The 24,613-nt window shown below is 42.1% G+C and overlaps 2 protein-coding genes across 2 annotated transcripts; one reads left to right on the top strand and one right to left on the bottom strand.

Moving 5' to 3' along the window:
- The first annotated feature begins 1,836 nt into the window (after window positions 1-1,836).
- Window positions 1,837-16,557, top strand: KDELR1 (KDEL endoplasmic reticulum protein retention receptor 1). The gene is made up of 5 exons (XM_066628609.1): window positions 1,837-2,131; window positions 3,945-4,045; window positions 5,339-5,497; window positions 5,901-6,153; window positions 10,928-16,557. Exons 1-5 carry the CDS (start codon window positions 2,041-2,043, stop codon window positions 10,960-10,962), a joined length of 639 nt encoding a protein of 212 aa, XP_066484706.1. The 5' UTR covers window positions 1,837-2,040; the 3' UTR covers window positions 10,963-16,557.
- Window positions 14,111-23,693, bottom strand: SYNGR4 (synaptogyrin 4). Its single transcript, XM_066628610.1, has 4 exons — window positions 23,598-23,693; window positions 21,996-22,233; window positions 18,029-18,165; window positions 14,111-14,391 (listed from the first exon to the last, which is right to left on the bottom strand). The coding sequence occupies exons 1-4, from the start codon at window positions 23,691-23,693 to the stop codon at window positions 14,173-14,175; spliced, it is 690 nt and encodes a 229-aa protein (XP_066484707.1). The 3' UTR covers window positions 14,111-14,172.
- Window positions 23,694-24,613: the final 920 nt, after the last annotated feature.

The raw sequence follows: 24,613 nt of genomic DNA, 5'->3' as shown, positions 1-24,613 counted from the left end.
TGAAGACCAGAAGTGATTGTGAGGAGCTCCAGAAAGATCTCTCCAGACTGGCAGAATGGGCAGCAAAATGGCAGGTGCGCTTCAATGTCAGTAAGTGTAAGGTCATGCACATTGGGGCAAAAAATCAAAACTTTAGATATAGGCTGATGGGTTCTGAGCTGTCTGTGACAGATCAGGAGAGAGATCTTGGGGTGGTGGTGGACAGGTTGATGAAAGTGAGAGCACCAGAGTGAGGTCTCTTGTTATCTGGTGTGCTCCCTGGGGCATTTGGTGGGCCGCTGTGAGATACAGGAAGCTGGACTAGATGGGCCTATGGCCTGATCCAGTGGGGCTGTTCTTATGTTCTTATGACAACTACTCCACTGCCTCTCTTTCACAAGCAGTACCAATTTTTCAGGATTCCTGGGGGGGGGGGGGCTATGATTAAAGTGGGCAGAAAGAATTTACAGGAGCCATAGCAAAATGTTTTGTGCAGATTCATAGCTAAACTCACAAATTAGTATGGTGACCAGGTACAAAGGGGGACAGAGTGCCTCTACCTTTAACCTTTGTATAGAAGAGCAAAATTTGGCAGGTGCAGCTCAACATGGAAGGGTTTGAAAAGATACACCTGCCCCAGTTCCCTCTTCTATACAGCGGTTAAAGGTAGGGCACTGTTCCCGTTTGCATCTGGTAACCCTAGTAGGGGAGCTTGGGGAAGGGGTTAGACAGGGTATCTAATTTCACCACCAGTTAAACCAGGATAAATTCACCAGTTTTGATTTCTAATGCGGACATTTGTTTATTTGCAATCCTTCTGTCCCTTCCACCAGATCGGCGCTCCAGGCGGCTCACAGCATCCTAAAACACACAGACAAGCCCACCAGGTAAAAAGAAACAGGACAGCTCCTCCTTGCGACTTCTGCAGGAATGCCCCAATGCAATTCCCCTGCCCAGCGTTCCTACACATCTCCAGGTTGTTGTTGCTGCTACATATGGTGGCACAGCACCCTCTGCTGATCCCAGGCACACACACACACACACACACCCCGCTGCAGCACAGTGCCAGCTCCTACTTCCGGCTGCCTGGAGGCCTCGCGATACATCTCCCTGCAACACTGCATTATTCCCTGCCTCTGTAATACCCTTTTTCTCCTTACACACATTGCTTCTCACTCCATCCCTCCCCACGTCCCATTCATTCGGGTTTGTGGGCGCAGAGATTTGGCTGGGAAAGTTCTGTGTGTGCTCAAGAGTTTCTGGAAAGCGGACTCGGATGTCTGAGCAGCTGAAGCTTTTCCCAATCGCCTGCTCTTTTTAAAACAGGTTAAGGACTCAATCCTGTCCAATTTTCCAGTGCCAGTGGGGCATGTGCTGCATCCTGCCATATGGGGGGGCATAGAGGCTCCTCAAGGTATGGGGACATTTGTTTCCCTTACCTCAGGATTGCAGTGTGGCTACACCTGTGCTGGAAAGTTGGCTAGGATTGGGTCCTAAGTGCAGGCACGTGTGCTCTGCCACTGAGTTACGGGAGAAGCCTGTGCCTCTCCCGCTCCTCCTGCATCTGTTGCAAGGAGCGCGTTTGTGTCTTCGAAGTTTGCTTTCCTGCAACTGCACACTCGTCATGGACCTGAAACAAGAGCCAAAACCTGTACAGCTCAATCCTCTGCTTGTCTACTCAGAAGGAAGTCCCACTGAGTTCAATGGGGCTGACTCCCAGGAAAGCAGGCACAGGTTTGCAGCTGACTCTTCCTACCTCTAAGGCAGCTTTCTCCATTCATATCTCCACCCTTCTGCTCACAAACCCAGCCCAACAGTGGGTGTGGAAAAACTGCTTTCTCTCCTCCCCCTTTTGTGGCCTTCCTTCCCAGACATCCCTATACATCCCCCCTTGGTGTTTAGATCTAAAAGAAGAAACCCCCAAATAAAGGATCTTTCCCTCCTCCTCATTCCACCCTCTTCGGACCTCCTCCCGGAGCCCAGCATCGCCTTCTGCCACTTTTCGTGCATCTTTCCCGCTGGGAAGCGAAGCAAACCTCCCTGCAAAACACCCGGAACACCATGAATATATTCCGCTTCCTGGGAGACATATCTCATCTATTAGCCATAATAATCTTGCTCTTGAAGATCTGGAAGACGAGATCATGTGCTGGTAAGCAAGGAAAGAGAGAGAGACCGAGGCCCCATCCCCTTGTATGCCTCTGGGGTGATGGAAACGCGCCTAAATCCTTGTTCCAAAGTGGTCGCATACCATGAATGTATGAAACCCCTAAGAAGTCAACCTCTGATCGATTCATTCATTGATGCTTGCAACTCGCCGCCTATCTTCCTCCCCCTCCCCCCCCGGTTAAAATTTCTTGAATGGTATTTTGGAAGTGGTAAATTGGCTTTAATTTTATCTTTAAGCTAGTGATATTTTTTTTTTACTCCCCTCCCCTTTCCGTTCTCTAAACACGTTTCAGGAACTCGGATATATGTTCCCGTTTGAAGGGTGGTTGTTTTCTTTTGTAACCTACACATTTAATTGTGAGGCTTTTTAAGAAGTTGACACAGCTGACAGGTCTTGATAGACAAGAAGTTTCTTGCCTTTGAGAGATGTTGGGGTTCCGCTCCCCCCCTTCCATGGAAATGGATTTACGTTCAAACCTATCACTGGTCATTTTGGAACTAGAGAATTATACAGCCTAAGCCTATGCACGTTTAATCTGAAGCAAGTCCTACTGTGGTCAGCAGAGCTTATTCCCAAGTACTCTGTTGCAGTCTTTAAGGAAATATCCCATCCCATTTAAACTGGTGATTAGTCTTAACAATTCTTCAGGGCTTGGATTTAAACTTCCCTTTCCACATCATCTTGAGCTTTTGAATAAACTTGAAAGTATTAAGAATATTTTTCAGAGTATGTTGTGAGTTTTCTTTTTCTTTTCTTTTTTACAACAGCCACCCTAGGTTGTAGTTGTGGTGGTCTGCTGCTGGGGAAAGAGTGATTTTTTAATACTAAATTCCGGTAAATGTTTAGGTACAAGACCTGTGTATTTGTGGTGACTGAGGGGGGTCTTCAATTTATTGTTCTGAAAAGAAAAACTCAGTTCATTTATGGATTATTTTATCTTTCTATAGCAGTGCTCTGCAAATAAAACACGTTTTAACATTGGCGTTTAGGGGGATTTGCTTCCACAAGATGTAAATGTTTGAACCATCCTGGGTTGTGGGGAAGAATTTGTGTTTGCAGAGAAGAGAGGGAAGCTAAAGAAGTTGTAAGAAGAGGAATCTAAGTGAAAGTTTAATTTTTGCTGGATTAAAACTTGGGGAAAGTGGTGGGGACAAGCCTGTTGCAGCAAATCAAACATTGAGGTATAATGGCCTGAATGATGACGTGGAAACTCGTTCAAATTAGATGGAGCAAAGTTTTGCTGTTCTCCGCCCTCTTGGAAAAAATAGAACTGAGCTTTAAAGTTGCCTGGGTGATGCCAGGTCTCAGAGAGAGTGAAAGGGTTGGAGGGAGATAAACCAGAAGGAACCATGTGTATTAATTTCCTTAGACCTGAGCAGGAAGCTTTCTCCTGCTGAGCAGAACTGGGAAAGGCCGTGGATTGCCTCTGAAGTAGGCCTGACCAGTGAGTGAGTGAGGCATTGTATCATTTCTGGTGACCCATAGAAGCACCCTAATGTCTCAGTTCTAGGGTTCTTTTGAAAACTTTTAATGCACAGCACTGTCAAACTTTTCTGTGTGTATCAGACTTGAGAAGGTGTGATGGTGGGTGGTAATATCCTAGAGATCTATGAACTCTCACACTTGTTCACTACTTTGTTGGTTCTGATAAACGTTTTACCCTACCATGACTCTTGAATTTTTTCCCCCCCTAAGGATCAGCACAGCTGCCTACAGTTTTTGTTATTTCACAGAACTCCACATCTTTCCTCTGTGGTTATTTGTGAGTCTCACCTGCCTGTGCTTCTCCATGCAGGGATTTCTGGGAAGAGCCAAGTTCTCTTTGCCATTGTCTTCACTACACGGTACCTAGACCTGTTTACCAACTACATCTCCTTGTACAATACTTCAATGAAGGTACAGGCTTGATGGAGTACATGGACCTAGCTTTGAATTGGGACTGAAAGATGGGCCTAGCTTTGAATTGGGACTGAGTAGGAGGAGAGGCATAGGTGAATGTTTGTGCCTGGCATTAGGTCAGTAAGGAAGAGATTCTTAGGTAGGTGAGAAATGAACACATTTCACTGTAAGTAGCTCTGTACTACAGTCCTATACAGGAGACAACAAAAAGACAGCCAGTCTCTTAATATACAGGTGTGTCCCGGTATCCGTGGGGTTTCCATTCCGGAACCACCACCACCTGGTGGGTACTGGAAACCATGGATACCAGATCCATGGATACAGGGGGATGCCTGTAGTTTTTCATCTGTTTGGTCAAGAGAAGTTAATTAAAGAGCCAGGATGGTATAATGGTTCTGGAGCTGGACCTAGACCTGGAAGATCCAGCTTCAAATCCCTGCTCAGCCATGAAGCTTCCTGGATAACCTTGGGGCAGTCTCTCAGCCTCGCCTAACTCAAAGGGTTGTTGTGAGGACAAAAGGAGGGAAGGTACTATGTATGCCACCCTGAGTTCTGTGGTGGAAGAGCTGTTTAAAAATGTGAAAAATAGAGTTTATAATATTTGAAGTTCTGTAGCAAGTATATTAACTTTATTAAGAACAATTTGCTAGGAACATTAGTTGCCATGCTGTTTGCAGAGAATAACATTGCAATCCAATGCATTCTTACTTGGGAATAAATCTAACTGAATTCAGTGGGATTTACTTCCATGTAGAAATGTACAGAATTGTGCTCAAAGTGATATAAACAGTGATATAAAAATAGGCAAGCTTTTGAATGGCACAGAACACTCCATCAAGCTGACTCTTAAGGCTATGGTTTCCCTTTTCTGCCACATAGGTAGCTCTTATACCAGAAGATTAAGATTGTGAATTTAAAATATTAGTTGATAGTCCTTACCTTTTAAAGATATCACTGAAAAGTCAATTTCCAAGTGTACTAGGAAAACCTACAAAAATATTTGTGAATATGAGACTAGTAGACTTGCAGCAGTTTAATGCAGGCAGCAATTGGTACTTATGGTGGGATTATTTGGAAGCTAAAGGGCACTTGATTCTAGAAGGAAGTAGTATCAACAAAAATTGTTTAATAGAGGGGGGTATAGATCATTAGGGCAGAGTTGTTCTGAAGTTGTATGGATTCCCTATAGGTTTAAAGCTAGGAAAGCAATAGAGCTGATCCAATAAGAATTGGGGAAAGAGATAGTAGCTGGTCTTGGTGATTCCTCTTGATCTGTTTTGTTTTCTGTAGGTTGTTTATATCGCATGCTCTTATGCCACAGTGTGGATGATCTATAGTAAATTCAAAGCAACCTATGATGGCAACCATGACACTTTCCGGGTGGAGTTTTTGGTCATTCCCACAGCAGTGCTAGCCTTTCTAGTGAATCATGATTTCACTCCTCTAGAGGTAATATAACATATGAGTTGGGCCTGTTTTATGCAAGCAATCAAATCCCAAACTTTCAGTCCTATAAGATCCACTTCTTAAAATTCTCCTTTACCTACTTATTGGTGGTAGAGTATAGCCAAGGGACATCTACATTTCTGCCTTTCCTCTTTATGCATACTTTCTTTTTGTAGGATTAGATTTAATTTTTAAAATATAAATTAATACCCACCTATACATACAAAGGCCTAAAGTGCATTTATATGAAATTTAGCTTGGTGGGGGAGGGGAATCCAAAAATTCTAAAGTTACTGCTGTGTTGGCAGTATAATTTTGTGGGTATTATAAGCAGCCTCCACAATAGACTTCATTATCAGAAATACATTTACCAACCATTCTATATCTCTTTCTTGCATGCCTCCAGATTCTTTGGACCTTCTCCATCTACCTGGAGTCTGTGGCTATCCTGCCGCAACTCTTCATGGTCAGTAAGACGGGTGAGGCAGAGACCATCACAAGTCATTATCTCTTTGCCTTGGGTGTTTATCGTACCCTTTACCTATTCAACTGGATTTGGCGTTACCAGTTTGAGGGCTTCTTCGACCTCATTGCCATTGTGGCCGGCTTGGTACAAACCATACTCTACTGCGATTTCTTCTACCTCTACATTACAAAAGGTATATGGAAATAAGAAGGAATAGAAACTAGAATTCTTTGGTGAGATCATATGGGTATGCGCTGGAGTCAGAGAATTATGTTATTCAATGCAAGGGGGTTTGTCATAGTGAATTGGGAGCCATGTATCTCATCAAGATGCATAACTATGTCATAAAGGAGAGATACTACTAATTTGAAAGATCACCAGAGGGTGCTTTACAGCTGGAGCTATAGCTCAGTTCCTGTGTGCACATGGCTGTTAACCATCCCAATGACACTTTTTTCTGATTATTAGTTGGCAACAAATTAGTAGTGTACTTCAGTTATTTCCTTTTCCATGCACACACAAAAGTAGCCAAAGATGAATAGTTCACATATTCTGAAGGGGGACTTTAGAAACCTACCTATTCCTTTTAGAGTTGACTGCCACAGAGTTGTTTAAAAAAAATCAGACTGGGATTGGAAGATCTAGTGATTTCGCAAGGCATTTGGGACTGAATGATCTCAGTTCTGTTGACTGGATGGTGAGTGGTTGTGGCAGTGGATTGGTGGGGTGGGGGGGAAGCCCCAGGCACACATCTGTGGGTCATATGGGGGCAGCACCCCCACCCCCACCATGGTGACATCTCCACCTGTGTGCCATTGCTGCCACCTCCACCCGCTCTCTGCCCACCCATTCTGGAGGGCAGGCAAAGCCCAGCACGACCTTCCCCCTGATGCTCCAAAAGCCATCTGAGGCTTCTGAAGCACCTTTAACAGTACTTCCAGTGTTCCATTGAAAAACCGGATGTACTTTTAATGGCACTCCAGAAGCCTCAGATAGCTTTTGGAGCACCAGGGTGTGGCTGGGTAAGTATGGGGGAGACTTGGACCCTACGTTGCAAACTTGGCCCCAGGTGGCACACGGGCCAGTTCCAAAAATGCAGTGGATATAGGCTGCAGCCCCAAACATGCAGCATCCACTTTCAACCTGACTTGTTCTTAAGCTGGATTTAGACTGGGGTGATAGATTGCTATCACCACCCAAGGTCCAGGGAAATGAGACAGAAGGAAGCTACCTTGGGGAAACCTTCCTTCCAGGTTAGCCAAGAACCCCCAAATCCAAGGTTCCTTTAAAATCAGGCCATAACAGAATGTGGGCAGTCTGGGAGATATGATCTTGCTACCTCCCAAGTGAATTGTACCAGGCTGGAAAAACAGTAAAAATACAAGAAGTTAATTTAAAGATTATCAAAAAATGGAGGGAAAAGATGCAAGAGTAAAAAGGAAGGCATAGCCAGTCCAACAGGAGGAGGAATGTGACCAGAAGGATGTTAAAATGCAAGCTGAAAATACAACAAATCACTAGTGCAACTTTTCTGGCTACTTTCCCTACTGTATGTGCTCTTGCTAGTGCAAGATTTGATCCTTGCACCTACACTTGTCAAAGCGTTAGATGCTTCAAAATCAGGCCTTGGCAAATGTGGAAGGGGGGGATGCATGATCCCACCTGTGGGCATTAACCTGTTTTTACCTGTGGGATTGGATACTGGGATCACCTGAGCCATTTGAATCTCATGCTCTTGAGATAGTGTCGTAAAGATTTTAATTGATTAGTTTTCTCTTTATGGTGGGATCTAGCTTTTACTACTGATGACAGTTACTTTTCTGTTTTAATTGTTTACATTATATTGCAGTTTTTAAATATAACCTGCATTGTGTTGATGCATGGTGGAAAAAGAAGGGTATAATTTTTAAGAAATTAAAAGTACCAGGAAAGTATCTGCTCTAACTTGGATCTTAGTTTGCTTGAAAAATTTAAGATTTGGGGCTTTAAAAACATTTTAAAATTATACTATATTTTTATTAAGATAATTATTACCTCAGTATTGACAAGTGGTAGGATGGGGAACCTGAGGTTGAGAGTGGCTTATAACAACCCTGGGTGGAGGGGTCAGAGTGAGGGGTGATTTACAATGACCATGCAATGTCATCCATTGTTAATACTGAAGGTTTGAAATTAGGCTAAGAGAGTGGTTTATGATAATCCTGAAGTGTAATCTGCTGTTAATATTGATTTATTTACTTCCTTTATATAGCCTACCTGGGCAAAGACAGTTAACAATATTTAAGCATGCTGTAGGTTTGCAGATTAGAGATGGGGCTGAACCTCAATTGGATTTTGGGCCCAAAATTTATTTAATAAATTTGTTTCCTGCCTTTCCCCCACAGTTGTGGATGCCCAAGGCTAAGAAAGAAAGAAAGGTCCCCTGTGCAAGCACCAAGTCATTACTGACCCTTGGGGTGCTTCCGCAAGGTTTTCATAGCAGACTATGAAGCGGGGTGATTTGCCATTGCCTTCCCCAGTCATGATACCTTTCCCCCGGCAAGCGGGGTACTCATTTTATCGACCTCGGAAGGATGGAAGGCTGAGTCAACCTTGAGTTGGCTTCCTGAGATCCCAGCTTCTGCTGGGATCTAACTCGGGTCGTGGGGAGAGTTCTCGGTTGCAGTACTGCATCCTGCCACTTGAGGCTTGGTTAGCCCAAGGCTAACCAATAGTAAAACTATAAATTATCATTGAAATCTACAAATCAAAAAAATAAAAAAATTATACAACATTAACTCACAGTATAAGAACATAGGACACATAAACCAACAATAAAACACGTTAAAAAATCCTTGATTGAAAACTCAGCAGTATAAAAATAATCCTGAAAGTATAGGCGATGGCAGCAAAAGCAATATAAATAGCACATAATGAGAACGGCAGTAAAGGTGGCTACAGAAGACAGCATATAAGATGTAAACCTAAACCTGCCACATCCCTCACCTGCTGTGGCTACAAGTAAAAACTAAACATGGAAAAGTGTTTAATTCTTGGCTGAACACACCAAGGGAGGAGACAGCTCTGAAATCCCCAGGAAGTACTGTTCCTTCATCATATAGGCCCTACCTCTTGTTTCCACCCTCCCTAACCTCTGTCAAGGGCAGCACATGTACAAGGGCTCTCCTACAAGATCTCAAGGAGTGGGCTGGAATATATGGATAAGACAATCCTCCAAGTGTCCTAGTCCTACAGTGGTTTAAAGGTTAAAACCAGTACCTTGAATTGGCCTTGGAAATGAACTGGCAATGAACAGGCATCTAGGGTAGTCACTGGAGCAGTGGCCCAATAGAGTTGCACTCCAATACAAAATGCCCCTTACAAAATGCTCCTTGGGTTGCTACAATCAACAATCAACAATCAACAGTATTTATATACTGCTTTTCAACTAAAAGTTCACAAAGCGGTTTACAGAGAAAAATCAAATAACGTAAATGGCTCCCTGTCCCAAAAGGGCTCACAATCTAAAAAGATGCAAATGAATACCAGCAGACTGCCACTAGAACAGACAGTGCTGGGGTGAGGTGGGCCAATTACTCTCCCCCTGCTAAAAAAAGGAGCACCCACTTGAAAAAGTGCCTCTTCTACAAAGGTTAGTTTCTTGAAATTGTGCCCCTTGACTCGTCCCACACTAAGGGCGCAATCCTACCCTGCGCTGGAACAGGCAAGCCAAGAGGCTTCCACTGTATCCAGCGCAGAATAGGGGCCCAAAGCAGCTCAGCCAGAGGCGAGACTTTTCTCCTTACCTCCAGGTAAGGCGCGTTTGCTCCTATGGGTCTCCTTGGACATGTGCAACCACCTGAAGTGGCATAAGTCCGAGGAGAGTGGAATGGCTTGAACTCTCTGGGAACGGGGGTTGAGATTCAGCATCCTGGGATCCCAACCCTGGCTCCTGCTCCCCACCCGCCTGCACCCGGGGCTGCCCACCACCTGCCCTCCCCCACCCAGGAATGCCTCCCTCCCGCCCACCCCAGAGTTTTGTGTTGGCCCAGCCAGGCTGATGCAAGGCTCGCCAAGGAAGCCGGCATGGAGGCTTGTGTCAACCTTTGCACCTCTGTGTGTTGGCCCAGCTGAGGAGGGCCTTCCAGCATGTTTGCGACCCTCCTGGGCCGGCGCAAGGGACTTGCGCTGGCCCACGTGAAGGGCAGGATTGTGCCCTATGTCAACATTCATTTACGCACAGAAGCCTTGTGCTCCATTGACTTGTGTACAGATACATTGTACTTTTAAACTCAACTTATTTCTCACAAAATAAGACTTTGAAGAAGCAGGGTCTCTTCTGTTTGCTGGTGGTACTTGTTTTCTAGGGGAGATCCCTGCTGCCCAATCTATAGTAAAATCTTTGATTTCTCTCATTTATATGCAGTTTCACCTTGTGGGAGAAAAAGCCTACAGAAACCAGCCGTTTTCTCACTCTAGTGATAACAAAGATTTGTTGAGTATTGTCCGGCTCTACCATTAGACAGAATGAAGCAATCTATCCCAGGCACCATACAGGGGAGCAAGTTGTCAATTAGTTTATTATATTTTTACCACTATATAGACCATTTGGGTTTCTACCTCCAGTACCAAAATGTCTTGGACTGTGTCTGGTTGAATGTTGTACACATTTGTTGGGCTTTTAGAACTCTAATATGGTTTACATTTGGTGTGTGTGTGTGCGCGCACGCGTGCGCGCGCACGCACATGCCTGCATCTGTGTAAGAAAAATAAAATCACAAGAACTCATGGAACACAAGTTTTAGATGTGACAATGCATTTCTGGTGCTACTGAATTCCAAGCCTATGAAGGCTCTTATTTCAGAAAGGTTCCTGAAAATGGTTTTTCCTCTTCAGAGAGAGATGCATCCTAGTACTGAATGTCTTGCAGCTATAACAAACCAACTCTCCCAAAATGGTCATACATGTTTTTCTCTTTCCTTCCACAGTTCTAAAAGGCAAGAAGCTGAGTTTGCCGGCATAGTTCAGGCTGAGACTATGACAAGATCCTTTGGCCAAGGAGGATGAGAGGAATCCTTCACAGAAAGACATGTAGAGTGTTTGAATTTTGTTTTAAAACCAAACAAGTTAATCACCTGTTGGTCTCTTCTTGCACTCTGAACTTTTACTTGAGGGAGTGTGACTTGGGACAATATAATGGATGGTCCTTCTGCTCATGGCTGATATAGATGGGAGTGAAATGGGGTATGGCTTGAGTTTGTAGTTTTCTCAAAACCCTCCTTTTAATCATTATTTTCTTCCCTTTCTGTAATGCTTGACTGTCCTTGTTTTGTTGCTGAAACAGCACTCGTAGGAAATGCTTTTTCTAAAAAAAAAAAAAAAAAACTGGGTATCTCCCAGCTCTTGCTTTGCACTCACATTTTGGGTGTTCCGCTGACAACTGCTAAGAAGAAACATGCATTTTTCTTTTTGTGAGGGCCTAGTGCTGTGAGAGTATTTGAATAAACAGGAGCGCTTACAAATTAGTCTGTGTTTCCTTTAGAATGTTTTTTGGTCTCTTTTTTAAAAAGGTTACTTGCAAGATAATTTTCCTTCTTTAAATATGCTATCACTTAACTCTTACTTCACTTTATATATAATTTGATGTTTATGCCTCATCCCCTCTAAATAAAATTGAGAAACAAACTCTGCCCGCCCGCCCCATTAATTAGTGCCTTTGCAGGAGGGATAGGACTTTAAATAAAAAGAAATTCTGTTTTGTTGCCCGTTTGTATTGTCGTCTTTGTGCTTCCTGTTCAATGTGCACTTGTCTTCATTTTCCATGCTAATCTTCTGTACAGTGCTTGTTCCAATTTCTGTTAAAACAGTGGCTGCTCTCTCTCTCTGTGCCTTTTCTATATAAAGTTATTTATGTTGGGTCAACACACATTTTCTATTAGTTGCCATGTTTCTGGGGCAAGGCACTATTGCTCCATTGGAAAACAACCTACTAGCTATTTTCACATGAAACCAAAATGAACATTTGGGCATCACTAATGCCATGTGAATGTTGTTGACGTGAGATGGAATGTGATAAATTGAGTAGAATGTGTTTTCAATGTGTTACATTTAATAGCATGAACTTAAGTGTGGTTACTCAGAGGTAAACCTCAGTGAGTTTAAGAGTCTTGCTCCAAAGTCAATGCGCACAGAACAGCATAATCTTCTTTGTGTTTACTTGGAAACAAGACTCATTGTATTCAACTGAGTGTACTCTCATATGCGTGTGTATAGGATTGCAGTGGAATTCTATGCATATTTATTCTGAAATAAGTCTCATTGAATATAATGGCTTGTACCCTAGTAAGTGTAATTAGAAGTGCAGTCTTAAGCACAAACTGTTGTAAATCTGGCATGTGAGAACAACTTAAGAAAACTGGAATGACTGCTTTGGAGGTAGTGATGATAAGGAAAATCTTAAACATTTCTTGTAAAATATTAACTATATGTCATGGCTGTTTGTTGGAAGGAAAAATCATGTCTGCATTAAGTGGAAGAGATGGAGTACTTCTCAATAAGGTTAGTCCAAATGGAGACATCTTAGTTTAGCAGGGGTGAAGAAGATTATAGGTATTGTCAGTCCTAAATATTCTAAAACAAGGGGTTGGAATAAAATAACACAGGGCTGGCAATCTGGCATCATTTTTGGACAAGTAATCATTATAAGTTTCCATTCATTTGCTTTCTGGCCCCAATCCAGTTGTAGTTCTGGTGGCTCCCAGATGCAGATGTGCATTTCCATTTGTATCAAAAGATACATTCAGCCGGTTCAAAGGGGCTTGGATTGCAGTGTGGATGGGGATGTGCATCCAGCATGGAAATCTGCATTTGCAATGTGTGTAGAAGCCTGTTTACATATGCAAGATCTCTCCTGCTGAATCCAGAATATGAGTCTGACTTAATCTGGCATTTTTAAACCAAACTTTTCTCTTAAACTATGAAGGCAGAAAAATGTCTTTACAGAGAAATTGAGCAGTTAATTTTTAATTAAATCCAAACCTTGGGGATTCTTAAGTGCAGCCTGTCATAGCAGGACACATGGATAAAGTTTGTCTATTTACACATAAATAGTTCACCAGCAGTCAAGTAATTTCTCAGGCTCTTAGTTATGAAAAACTACACCTATTTTCAAATATTTTCTCTGTGATACTTAAGAAGCTGTTGCTTACTACTGAAAGCTAGTGGCTACTTGAAATGTTATTTAGTAATCATTACTGAATAAATATGAGTCTGAGATGTTTCATGTATATAAGGTTGCCATTTTTTCATGGAATTGCATGAGATACCTCAGTGTGGATTAGGCTATACTGTATGCAGATACAGCTTGCAGCAGCTTGCTGCCATTTCTGTGATCATAGTAGCTTGCAAAAATGCTGCCATGATTTATGGTAATGAGTTTGCCACTAGATGGCTCTGTCTGTATAGTCTACTTTATACTGAAGTTTTCCCAAACACAGTAGGAATTGCATGGATAAAATAAGGAACTGGCTCACCTGTTTGAACCAGTTCAGGGAGAGAAGGTTCTGAATTCTCTTAGCGGCTTTGAAATTTGGCTCTACACTGGAATAAGTAGCAGTTGCCACCAGATGAGTAACTCAGTGATAGAAGGCAAATTACCCTCTTAGCACTATCATATATGTTTATCTCAATCTCTTTAAACTGAATCATCCAGCTCTCCTTGTCATAAATTCACTGAATTTTAAGGTTGAGATATATAAAGTATTGCAACTGTCATAGTACTATACTGAATTTCCCAAGTGGGAAACAGCAATGTGGGCTTTAAAGGGGTAGAGCAAGCATCTAGGATGTGCAAGAGGCTCTAAACATAGTACTATAGTTTATACTATACTGAATTTCCCAAGTGGGAAACAGCAATGTGGGCTTTAAAGGGGTAGAGCAAGCATCTAGGATGTGCAAGAGGCCTCTAAACAAGAGGCTGCACAAGTAAAGCAGGGAATGGGTGAACACCCTTTGAATTTACAAAGCTACTCTATTATGTAGGCTGGACCCTTGTCATCTCTTCCACCCAGAAAGTAGCAATTCTAGGTACCACTTTTGCTTATTGATTTCTTGTCCCTCTGCTTTCATGCTGCTTTTAACAGGCAAACTTATTTTTAAAAGAAAGTGTTCTGGTTTGGAAATAGATTCTCTCTCTCCCCCTCCCCCTTTATTTACAGAAGGAATAAATCACTGTCTAGTCATCAGTATTCCTTAATGTCAGCCGATTGGGTACAGGAGTGGATGGATAGGAAGGTGTGCCCACAGTGTCAGGGTACCCCATATTGTTGGGAAGGGATGTGGTGGTAGTAGAGGAAAGGTTGGTCAAGGCAACAGATCCTTCATCCAAGGTTCTCCTGTAAGGAACAGGTGGCTCAGCCCAGAGGTTTTTCAGAGCCAGGTAGGCCAGGTATACCTGTGGGGGAGAAGAGGTGGTGGGTCAGGTATGCAGACATGAACATGGCTGACTCCTTGACTAGTGTAAATCAGTGGCACAATTCAGGGATCAAAAACATAAAATAACCAACACATGACTGTGGGTCAATAGTGAAGATTGTGGTTTAAGCCCTGAGTGACCTAGGTTAAAATCACAACTTGGGTGCTTCATGATTTAAAAAAGAGCCTAAGCAAAAAGGATAAAATATTTGATTCTGTATAGGGGTTCTCTAGGTAAAACTAGGAGAAAATGTTTTTGATGAAGGGTATGGATGGATAAAATGGAAATATATTTTTGTGTTTGGAAATGAATTAAGCAATATTTGCATTTTCATTATTTTTGAATAATCAAAAATGCATCAGGCCTTTGAACTTCTACAAGAAGTTATCAGATAAATATCTTAGAACCTCAGCTGTAGCCAGATAAGTCCTAAATATAGATAAAATAATATCATACAGGCATGATATACTGGCCTAATATACTTTATTTGCTTTTAGAAATATTACATGGTGATGTAAGGGTTATAATGTTCAGAAAATTGGCAGGTAGATTTTGGGAGATAAAAAGAGCTGGGTAGGTGCATAAGTGACTGTTGAAGAAGCAGGGAACAAGGATAAGGACCAAACTACCAATTAAGTGAGATGTGTAAAGTAGTACAATGAGACTTTAATTTTATTTCTTAATGGCGTGTGGAGGAAAATGTTGCAAAAATGCAGTTAAGATAGGAGGTTTAGGGTTCGATCCTATCCAACTTCCCACTGCCACTGCAGCTGCAATGCAGCCCTTACCAACATTCCCTTACATAGAGGAGGCCTCTATGACTGCCCCTCCCATGGCAGAATACAGTGCATACCCCGTTGGCAAGGCTGCATTGGTGCTAGAAAGTTGGCTAGAACTGGGCCCTTTAGTACTTGTCACCTGCTGTGGTTTGGATCCCAGTAGTAGCACCCCCCTTTTTAGTGGAAGAAAAAACTTCAATTATGGAAACAATAAACTAAAAATAACATGTGGGGGCTACAACTGAGATCAAAATTGTTAGGGGGGCAAAGTAATTAAGCCATTTTCTCTCCGTTTTGCCACATTTCATCCATCCCTGCATGTGTTATTTAAAACTAAACCTCATTGGGCCAAGTTATGCTCAATCTGTAGCCCTAAATGAAAGCAGATTGAAGATGTGTCAGAATGCCAGTAATATCAGTTCTATAATTGGGTTTTACAAGTAAAATGTCTGGATTGGATTAGCAAGAAAAAAAGAGCTGAACTATGTTTGGGCTTCAATTAGCAAAAATTCATATTTTTCTGAGAAAGCAAAGAGTATTTGAAAATACTTTGAAATTAAAGAGCTTTAAAATGAAAGGTGTCATTTTCTCATTATGGGGATAATTTTCCTTAAATATTCTACGATTGTAACTAGTTCTCCATTATGGAGTGAAACTGACTAAAAATCTTCCAGTTTCTCATTGCATTGTAAAAATACTTTGATCAAAGGCGTGCAAATTCAACTGGGTGTGCTGCTATGTTAAGCTCAGGGAATTCAATTAGACTGTGTTTGATACAAGGTCAGGTTAGATGTGACCAATGGTTCCTGCTGGAGTTAAAATCTTTGTTAGATCAGGTAGGCTGGGCAGTTAACAAACTCTAGCTGTGGGCTGAAAAGAATTCTGAATTGTTCTGGTTTGTTCTGTGCCAGCTTACATGAAACCCTGCTGCAACTGCTCTTATGCAAAGGCTCCTTCTGATTAATTCCATACTTGATGGGAAGTTTCAGCCACCTGTTCTATGCAGAATGAACTGCTTGGAAAGAGCTTGTTCTTGAGCCAGTTTTTCAAAATTCACTGAAATTGATGGAAGTATAGGTTGGTCCTAAGACTGAGACAAGACTCAGGCACAGTCTTCGTCATTTTCATTTTGTGTTTGAAGTTTTAGGTAAATAGGTTTATGGTGTGGATTTGATTCTCTTAATAAGGACCAAAAATATCAGACAGCAACTGCAAAATATGCAGAGGCCTGTAAAGATAACAAACAAGTGGCTTATACCTGCACTTTTTGTCACAAAGTACATATGTTGAATGTATTCTTCTGAGGGACTAAAGTAGTATGTGAGATTCCTCCTAATAAATCAATTCAATTTTCTACTTTTCCAAATACAGGACTCATCTTTGCACCCAACCTGAAACATGGCATCATTTCAGTATTTTTCTGTATATTTTGTTCTTGCATTCTGTCATTCATTCTCTTACTCTTCCAGACCTCTGTCTCTGATAATACGAATATTATTCAACCACCTCACTCCTCTGACTGAATCCTGACTAGGATGGGAGCTTCTCATGATTTGAAAGATCGTAACCTAGCATCCTCTGTGACATCACAGGGAAAGGTGGGACAGATCTTTGGAATTACCTGTTACATAAGTCTTAAAATAGTATAAAATCTGAGAAATGCACTACTGTGCCTGCAATTATGTCTCAAAGGATGTTGGAGTATACCTCTAGAAGTGCATGTGACAGCAGATAGTTTTTATGTACTTTATAAAATGGTATTGCTAGTGTGAAGTTCTTAGTCTCAGATGATGTCACAACCCACCAGTATGGCAGGAGTCTGAGTGGCACCAAGTGGGTCATCTTCTCTACCTCTAACGAATTAAGATTTTGAGGATAGGAACACCAGGAAAGGAAGGCTTCTTTACATTGCCACAGATAACATACCACTGACAAAGACTAGAAACTTTCTAGCCCTACATAATCCTTAAATGTTTTGTGCTTCAAGCCTTTCCTTGGATATTTACTATCCATTTATTTGTGCTCTCTAGATTGAAGTGTCTTACAGCCCAATCCTATTGGGCTAATCTGGCATGCTTGTCATTCACCATCGGCTCTGGATGTTGCAAAATGTGCCGTAAGGCACACCAGGGCTGGTGGTAAGTAGACCTACCAGGGCCACCTGGGCTCGACACAGGGTAAAGGAATTGAAGTTCCCTTCCCCCAAAGCTACCATGGGTTGCTTCCCTGGCCCCACGGGATCCAGCAGCGACCATTTTGGTGCCACTGGCTCCCTGAGCGCCAGGGAAGCTTAGGATTGCTTTCATTCACTGTTCTAGGCAAACAGCTGCCACTCAAAGCTGGTCACAGTATGCTTCTCAAAAACTTACATGCTATAATGATTGATATCAAACCAATAAAAAGAGTTCTTGTGTCTGTGCTTTGTGACTAATACAAAAGTGCATTTGTCCCTATGAATCAATTTGGGTACCACTATAAATGCACAACTCCAAATTAAGTACAACAAGGCTGTAACAGTATGTCTTAATTTTAGCTTTACTATATCTGAATATGCCAAAGAGGACTAACCACTTGTGCAGCATGTCAGAAAAATAAAGAACATTCACCAGATAGTAGGGAAAATACTGCCCTTTCCAACATCCCCTCATTTGTCCCTTGCCTGCTTTAATGAGTAGGGTTAGTGCTACCTGCTTCTTTGAAAGGATCAATTTTGGCTCAGATAAGATGGAAGTTGTCTTCTATTAGAGCCTTGCAGTGATGTATTTTGCCTCCATGTCTGACTCAGTAGGGGGCCTCTTCACTATAAAACAAAAGGGGGGAACACTTGACTGACTCACCCAGCATGGAATGGAGAAGAAGGCAAAGGTAATGCTGGCACGTGCAGCACTAGATCCCAGCAGATATTTGTGAGCTGACCGATTCCACTGATTGGCTAAGAAACAGAACCCAACAAACCACAGACATATCCAGACAACTGGGAAGAAAAGAAGAAGATAGAATGTGATACAACAGCTGAAAACACAAATGAAATTATATTCTAAAGCAGGAGTGTCAAACTCTTTTTATACACTGGACCAAATAGCATTCACGGCACCTGCTGGGAGCCAGAAGTGACACCATTAAGCAGCTGATGATGGCCAGAAATAAGCACTTTAGTGTTGCAGTAAGAACTGTTTGGCTTAATGGCCACAGGGCCCAATCCTGTCCAATTTTCCAGCACCAGTGCAGCTGCAATTCAGCCCCAAGGTTAAGGGAACAAATTTTCCCATACTTTAAGGAGGCCTCCGTGACTGCTCCCCCCCCCCCCACAAGATGCGGTGCATACCCCATTGGCACAGCTGCACCGGCACTGGAAAATTGGATAGGATTGGGCCCAATGTCTGTGAAAGATTTCATTTCCTAACGTTTCACCCACGACTGCGGTGGCATTTCAAAGGGCTAGAGGTGAGAAGCATAGACTGTTTGTCTCACCCTTGAAAAACTGAGTGAGATGAATGGTCCATGGGTCTCATCTATAGTCCTCTGAAAATGTCCACCAAATAGTGGTGCAATTAGTGGGTGAAGTGTCAAACTAGCAGGTAGGGAACAAGCACAAATGAGCCCATTGGGAAAGGGTTAAATCCTCCTTCCCTCTAGCATCATAGCCCCATCTGATCAGTCCCTACTGCTTCTAACCTAAAAACAAAGCAAAGAAAAATCTCATTACAGATCTCCCACTTTCAATCTAGTTGTACCTTGAGCCTCCCTTAGAATTTTGTATGCTCCAGAGTTGAGGAGAAAACCAGCATGAGTTACAGAATTATAGAAATAAAAATGTATCAGGACCAGAGAAACAAGGTTCGTGTCATAAAAAAAGTCTGTAACCATATCGGGGATGGACTGTTATGACCCCTGGACACAGATTGGGAAATCATGTTTACATACTCAGCCTTAAATGACACTATTATGCTCTCTTCCTATTGGACAGTATGACATATGTAGATTTGTTTTCCAATTAAGATTCATTATATATTGTACAGAAGTGAATGATTCCATGATTGCTTAGGCATTCTGTGCTATTTCATAGTAAGCAATTGAAAACATGGCTCTAAACTGCTGAACCAGCATTATAGCTGCCCTCCTGAACAAAGCCAGCAAAGTCTAAATTTAATAAAAGCTCTTGCATTCATGGAGAAACCGACTGCCTTCAGGGCTCAGAAGCGCAATCATTCCCTAAAACAAACAACACAGCATAATTGGCAGGTATATTAAAAAGGGCCTTCGCTTTTTTAGCTGACAATAAGGGAGAGAAGAAAGCTATCTGGGAACATCAGATTGGTTTATGGTTCAGCCAGCCAAGTGTGAGAATGCTGAGAGACTGTGCATCCAGTGTGGCCAATGCCTGATGTTTCAGAGTTAAGAACCCCATCATAAATGTGTAAGGAATTATCTGCCCTAATCCATAATAGAGATTTGGTTTTAAAACCGGAGGCATGATAATATATTGCCTTTCCTTGCAAACTTAGTAGTATATTTCTGTTTCAATAAACTGTTTTATTATTAGACTCTGAGATGAAGAAACTATGCTAGAAGATCTATTCTGGCATAGAAGGCAATGCCAAACACAATTAATTCGTTGAACCGAGTCCATGAAAAATAAGGATTGCAAACTAGGAGTCATCATCAAACTGCTACAGAAATGGATGTGATCCTGAACAGATTTGGAGAGGCAGAGATATGGATATGACTGGGCAAAACTGGAGAAACAGGTATGAGTGTTCTGCTTAAACTGAGGTGCTCAGTCACTAAACAAATGGAGTGACTGTGAATCAGTCACAATTGCTAAGAACAACCGTATGAGGCAGCTTATAATGAAGATGAAGGGGATAAAACCATGTATCACCCCATTCTGAGTACTTTGGAGGAAGGGTAGGGTAAAAATGCATTGTTGTTGTTATTAATGATGTTCAGCTGGCCTAACCTGAGTAGGCACAGATACTGAAAGACTCGACACACTATTCTCTTCTGGGGAAAGAGGGTTTAAAATGCACAGTACTTTCAATTACTATATGGGGGAGAAGGAGGCAATGTTCTCAATGGCCCAGATTAATCTGATTCAAAGTGGAGGGATCCTGACAGGCAATGCAGGTGGAAGGCAAGAAACAAGATGAGATGTTTCAATGGCATCTAATTTTGCCAAGATGGAATTGTGTCTGTACTGATGTGCTGGAAATGCCAGAGCCCCAAAATGCTTTACACAGACATACATAATGGCGACTCATTGCCCTGCTTGAATGACTTCTTTGCTGTGCTCATGCTTGTCAAATAAAGCCTGACAGTAAGGAGTAAGACAGCATGTGGAAATGACAGCCTTTTTGTGAGGAACTGGTATGCCCTCATTGTTTTCTTGTCTGTCACCTGTTGTTTCTTGTCTCCAGCTTAGGGTCCCGTCTCAAGAGATGAGACAACAGGCAGATGAACAATAAGGCACTATAATACCCAGGCAGTATAAAAGGCTGCAATCTCTACCCACCAGTAACATGGACTCTTTCAAGTCTGCTACAGGCAAAAGGTATCTTTAAGGAAATCTTGTAATAAAGCAGCTCAACAGCTTTGCAACAATTTACATGAAGCTTTTCCCAAGACAGTGTCAGTGTTTCGCTTGTGATTTTTAAAAGGGACAGGTATTCTGCTCTGGCATCTTTGTGGGATGAGTTACAATGCCTTCCTCCATGATTTGTTGATTAGGGAAGCACCTGCATTCCTTGGTCTTCTACAGTTGTGTTTGACATGGAGAACTTATGGAAACTAGGATTCTGAAAAATCTTGGAAACGGGATTTGATGCTGTCAGGAAATGCAAAAGTTAGGTGCAGTATGAATGGCTTTTTATTGGAAAAGAAGCAGAGACTCCAGAAATGGTGCTATAGTATCATATCCAAGGCAAAAATCATTCTGAATCACTTCTCATTCTCACTTAACAATCTGGCAAAAGGCAAAAAGAAAAGTTCTTCAGAGCAGTTGGGCAAGACCAGAAAAAAGACAGGAAAACAAAGTACAGTACTCTAACAGTACAATCCTATACATGTTTACTCAGATGTAAGTTGCATTGTATTCAGTAAGGCTTACTCCCTGAAACATGTGCATAAGGTATACCCGAATTCTATGGATATAGCCTGAATCTATTAGCCTTGTTGCTGCAAAGCACAGGAGGCAAGATGATGTCTCAGCTTCAGATTCTAATTTATTTGCAAATTTTAATGAGAATAAACCATGATCATCCAGTTTTTGACAGTTCACCTTAATCTAAACTAGAATTGGAAGTAGAATTGTTCTTCCCCTTAGGTATGAAGGGAAGGGGGATTGCACACACTCCAAAATAGGAGACATTGTGCAGGACTCAATCTTGGCTCCAGATTACCTGGTTTTATCTGGATTACCTTGGCTCCAGGTTACCTTGGCTTCAGTCTTACCTGGTTTCCCCCTCCAAATGGAAATTGCCGTATGTTTTTTTTTTTAAATTTAAATTTAATTTTTTAAATTAAAATATTTGTGACCTGCCATTTGTACCAAAGCACCCACAAAAAAGAAGCTGATACATTTGATCAAACAGAGGTCTGGATTACAGAGATGGAACAATGTATAGCCTCAGTGATTTTATTTGGGACATTTTGGGGTGAAAAGGTATGATGGTGCTGGTTTTGCTAGAGAATAGAAGGCACAATATTCCATCTGCATACCTCCCCCCCCCCCCCCCCGCCACCAGTCCCATGAAGTGCCTAGAAAAATACCACCCAATGGATTTGGTAAAAAGAAAGACCACTCACTGGAAAAGGTGACATTCAGTACAAGGATGGCATACTTGAGTCTGTGGCTAGTAATGGAAGTGTCATAGGCATCAAAGCCTAAAAAGAGAAGGCACTGCAGGAAGGAGAGTATACCAACAGTGATGGCATAGCAGCAGGCTGCCCCATTATCATTCAGAACACAGTACAGTTTGGAGGAAGTTGTCTGGTTCTGATACCCTTCAGTCAGCAAGGATGCAAAGATAATCAGAGAGAAAACCTAGAAGAGGAGAAAGGAAGAGTTAAGCATGAATCTGTCTTTCTAGCTAGGCACATTTAGGGAATTCCCCTGGCAGGGCAATCCTAGTTACTGCATGTAATTTTGTCAATCTATTTTTGAGTCTATCTAGCTAAGTTCAGGAATTTTTCATCAGCCCTCATGTTGTATTTCTCTCCACTCCTTCCACATTTCACTTAATTCCTTTTTCTTTTGGGTTTTAATAAACTGGTTGTATTACCATTCCACCGGATCACTGCATGACTTTCACTTCTTTCAGGGGACAGGGACGCTCTGGGCAGTTGCATCTGTTGCCTGGTGCGCTGCACAATAGGACTTCTGGGCAGATGCAATTGCCCAGAGTGTCCCTGTCCCCTGAACAAGATGAAAGTCATGTGGCGACCTGGCGGAACGGTAAGGTCTGCTCACGGAGCGGACAGGTTAGTCCAAACCCCACATCCAGCCCCTGGGCTGGGATTTGGAAGGCCCTGCTGTAGTTAGATGTGAGCAAAAAGTAAGGAACAGGTAGGGATGTTAGAAAATGGGGTGGGTTTTTTTTTGCATTTTGTGATTTGAAAGGTAGAAAGTGGGGTTATGTATTTTTCTTCCAAGTTCTCACTCCAAGTTCTTTTTTTTTATTAATTATGAACACTTTAAAAGTTTACTAGGTAGGTGATATAGTGTCAGCAGATGCAGCCACAGTATTATTTCTAACTGGAAAAGTTATCTATTTTAATTTCTGGAAAATATTGAACACCAAAACAAGCTATTCTTATTCAGATATCTTAAACTCAAAATGCAGTGTTTTTACGTGTTTTTAACCTCCACACCTCGCCCCTCGCGCCAAAACGTCTAGGAACAGGTGCTGTACATTTTAACACAGCAAACTGGGGTTTAAATGGGTAGGGAGTCTCTGGATAGCTGCAAATGTTCACAGGCAGGTAGGCAGATGTCCCAGACAAACTGATTGGGTGCTTTCATTACCCAAGCTTCTAGAGAGTGTTGGATGCTTCAGTGGGGGTGCCCATTCTGACTTCTTGGGTGACTTCTTGGCCCCACCTCAGACTCTTGAGGCTGAGGAAGACGGGGGCTAATGTCCCCTCAAGATGTACAGATGTTACACAGGATGCAGCACATAGTGATGAAATCAGCCACTTATAGCCACCTCAACACCAGCAAGATGTACAGCAACTGTCAACCGAATGCCAATCTCCCAAAAGCTCTCTTCATTACTATCCTGTTCTGCCTATGGTAGTAATTAGAATTCTTTTCCATGGTATTCTGAAGAGCACAGTAAAGAATTATCAGATTTATGCCTAGTCTCCCAGGTAAGTATTTTCACTGAAATTTTGCTTTTTTTCCCTCACCGCTGCTAGCATTCTAGTAATGTTCTGAGGTCTGATGAAGAACTGAAACACATCATTGTCTGAGAAATCCTGCAAGGCTGAGATTGCATTCCTCATCCTGTGGTTGCCTTTTTGTCACTAGAACAAAGCTGGATTTTCAGGGCTGCTGGAAAAGGATATCGGAAAACGTAAAATTGATTAGAAGATTCAAGATGTAGAGGATTATTTTAAAAATTCTTCTTCAGATAGGGTTGCCAACTCTGACTGAAGCTACTCCTAGAGATTTTTGAGAAGCTACTCCTAGAGATTGGGAATTCCTGGAGGACTCTTTGAGATCTCCAAGATTGCTTTCAGTTGTCACCTAGCAATTGATGCAAATTCCTGGAGACTCCAGGCCAATCCTGAAAGCTTGGGAAACCTACCCCCAAACCTATCATAGCCTTTTGCTCATAATTTCTAATATATCTATCCCCTTGTTAAAGCTTGTTGCAATTAATTCTAATAAAATTGAATTGAAGAAATGTAGTACGTCCACTATTTAGATTATCCATTTTACTGCTAATTAAATTCTGATATTCATGAATTTTAAATATTTTACTTACCTGCAGGCAGCACTGCAGTCCTGGGTGGGTCTGGGGGTTCTGGGGAGCCCGCCACAGGACTCCCTATGTCTGTAAAAATCTAAAAAGAGGAAAAAAAACAACCTAGCACTTCCGGTTTTCATGATGAAATCTTTAACTGCCCCTTTTAAAAAAAAAAAAAAAAGGACTTTTGCAGGCACAGGAAGCCTCCCAGTTCCAGGTAAGTAAAAGGAGCTGCAGGTAAGCAAAAACTCCTCCCATCCCCAGTAGTAGTGTGATCCTGGGGATCGAGCTGCTGCCTCCCCCATCCCCCACAACTTACAGTGCTCCCAACTCCCTTGTAGGAGTTTGGGAAGCACTGATCTACAGCATTAACATAGTGCTTTACATAGTGTTTTAAAAAAAGCACCATGATTAATTGGGACTATGCCAATTTTGGATTTGCTCCAGAGCCCA

This window comes from Tiliqua scincoides, chromosome 5 (genome assembly GCF_035046505.1).
Source record: "Tiliqua scincoides isolate rTilSci1 chromosome 5, rTilSci1.hap2, whole genome shotgun sequence".
Lineage (NCBI taxonomy): Eukaryota > Metazoa > Chordata > Lepidosauria > Squamata > Scincidae > Tiliqua > Tiliqua scincoides.
The sequence above is the reverse complement of the archived record's forward strand: the minus strand, read 5'-3'. Positions and strand labels throughout refer to the sequence as shown.

What these genes read in the sequence shown, in the direction of transcription:
- SYNGR4 (XM_066628610.1), bottom strand. Translation starts at nt 23,693, where the DNA reads ATGAGGAATGCAATCTCAGCCTTGCAGGATTTCTCAGACAATGATGTG. An exon ending in TTACTAGAATGCTAGCAGCG is followed by an intron (nt 22,234 to 23,597) that starts GTGAGGGAAAAA and finishes CTCCTCTTCTAG; the next exon opens with GTTTTCTCTCTGATTATCTT. An exon ending in TCTTCTCCATTCCATGCTGG is followed by an intron (nt 14,392 to 18,028) that starts GTGAGTCAGTCA and finishes TCTCCCCCACAG; the next exon opens with GTATACCTGGCCTACCTGGC.
- KDELR1 (XM_066628609.1), top strand. Translation starts at nt 2,041, where the DNA reads ATGAATATATTCCGCTTCCTGGGAGACATATCTCATCTATTAGCCATA. An exon ending in ATGATTTCACTCCTCTAGAG is followed by an intron (nt 5,498 to 5,900) that starts GTAATATAACAT and finishes GCATGCCTCCAG; the next exon opens with ATTCTTTGGACCTTCTCCAT. An exon ending in CTACCTCTACATTACAAAAG is followed by an intron (nt 6,154 to 10,927) that starts GTATATGGAAAT and finishes TTCCTTCCACAG; the next exon opens with TTCTAAAAGGCAAGAAGCTG.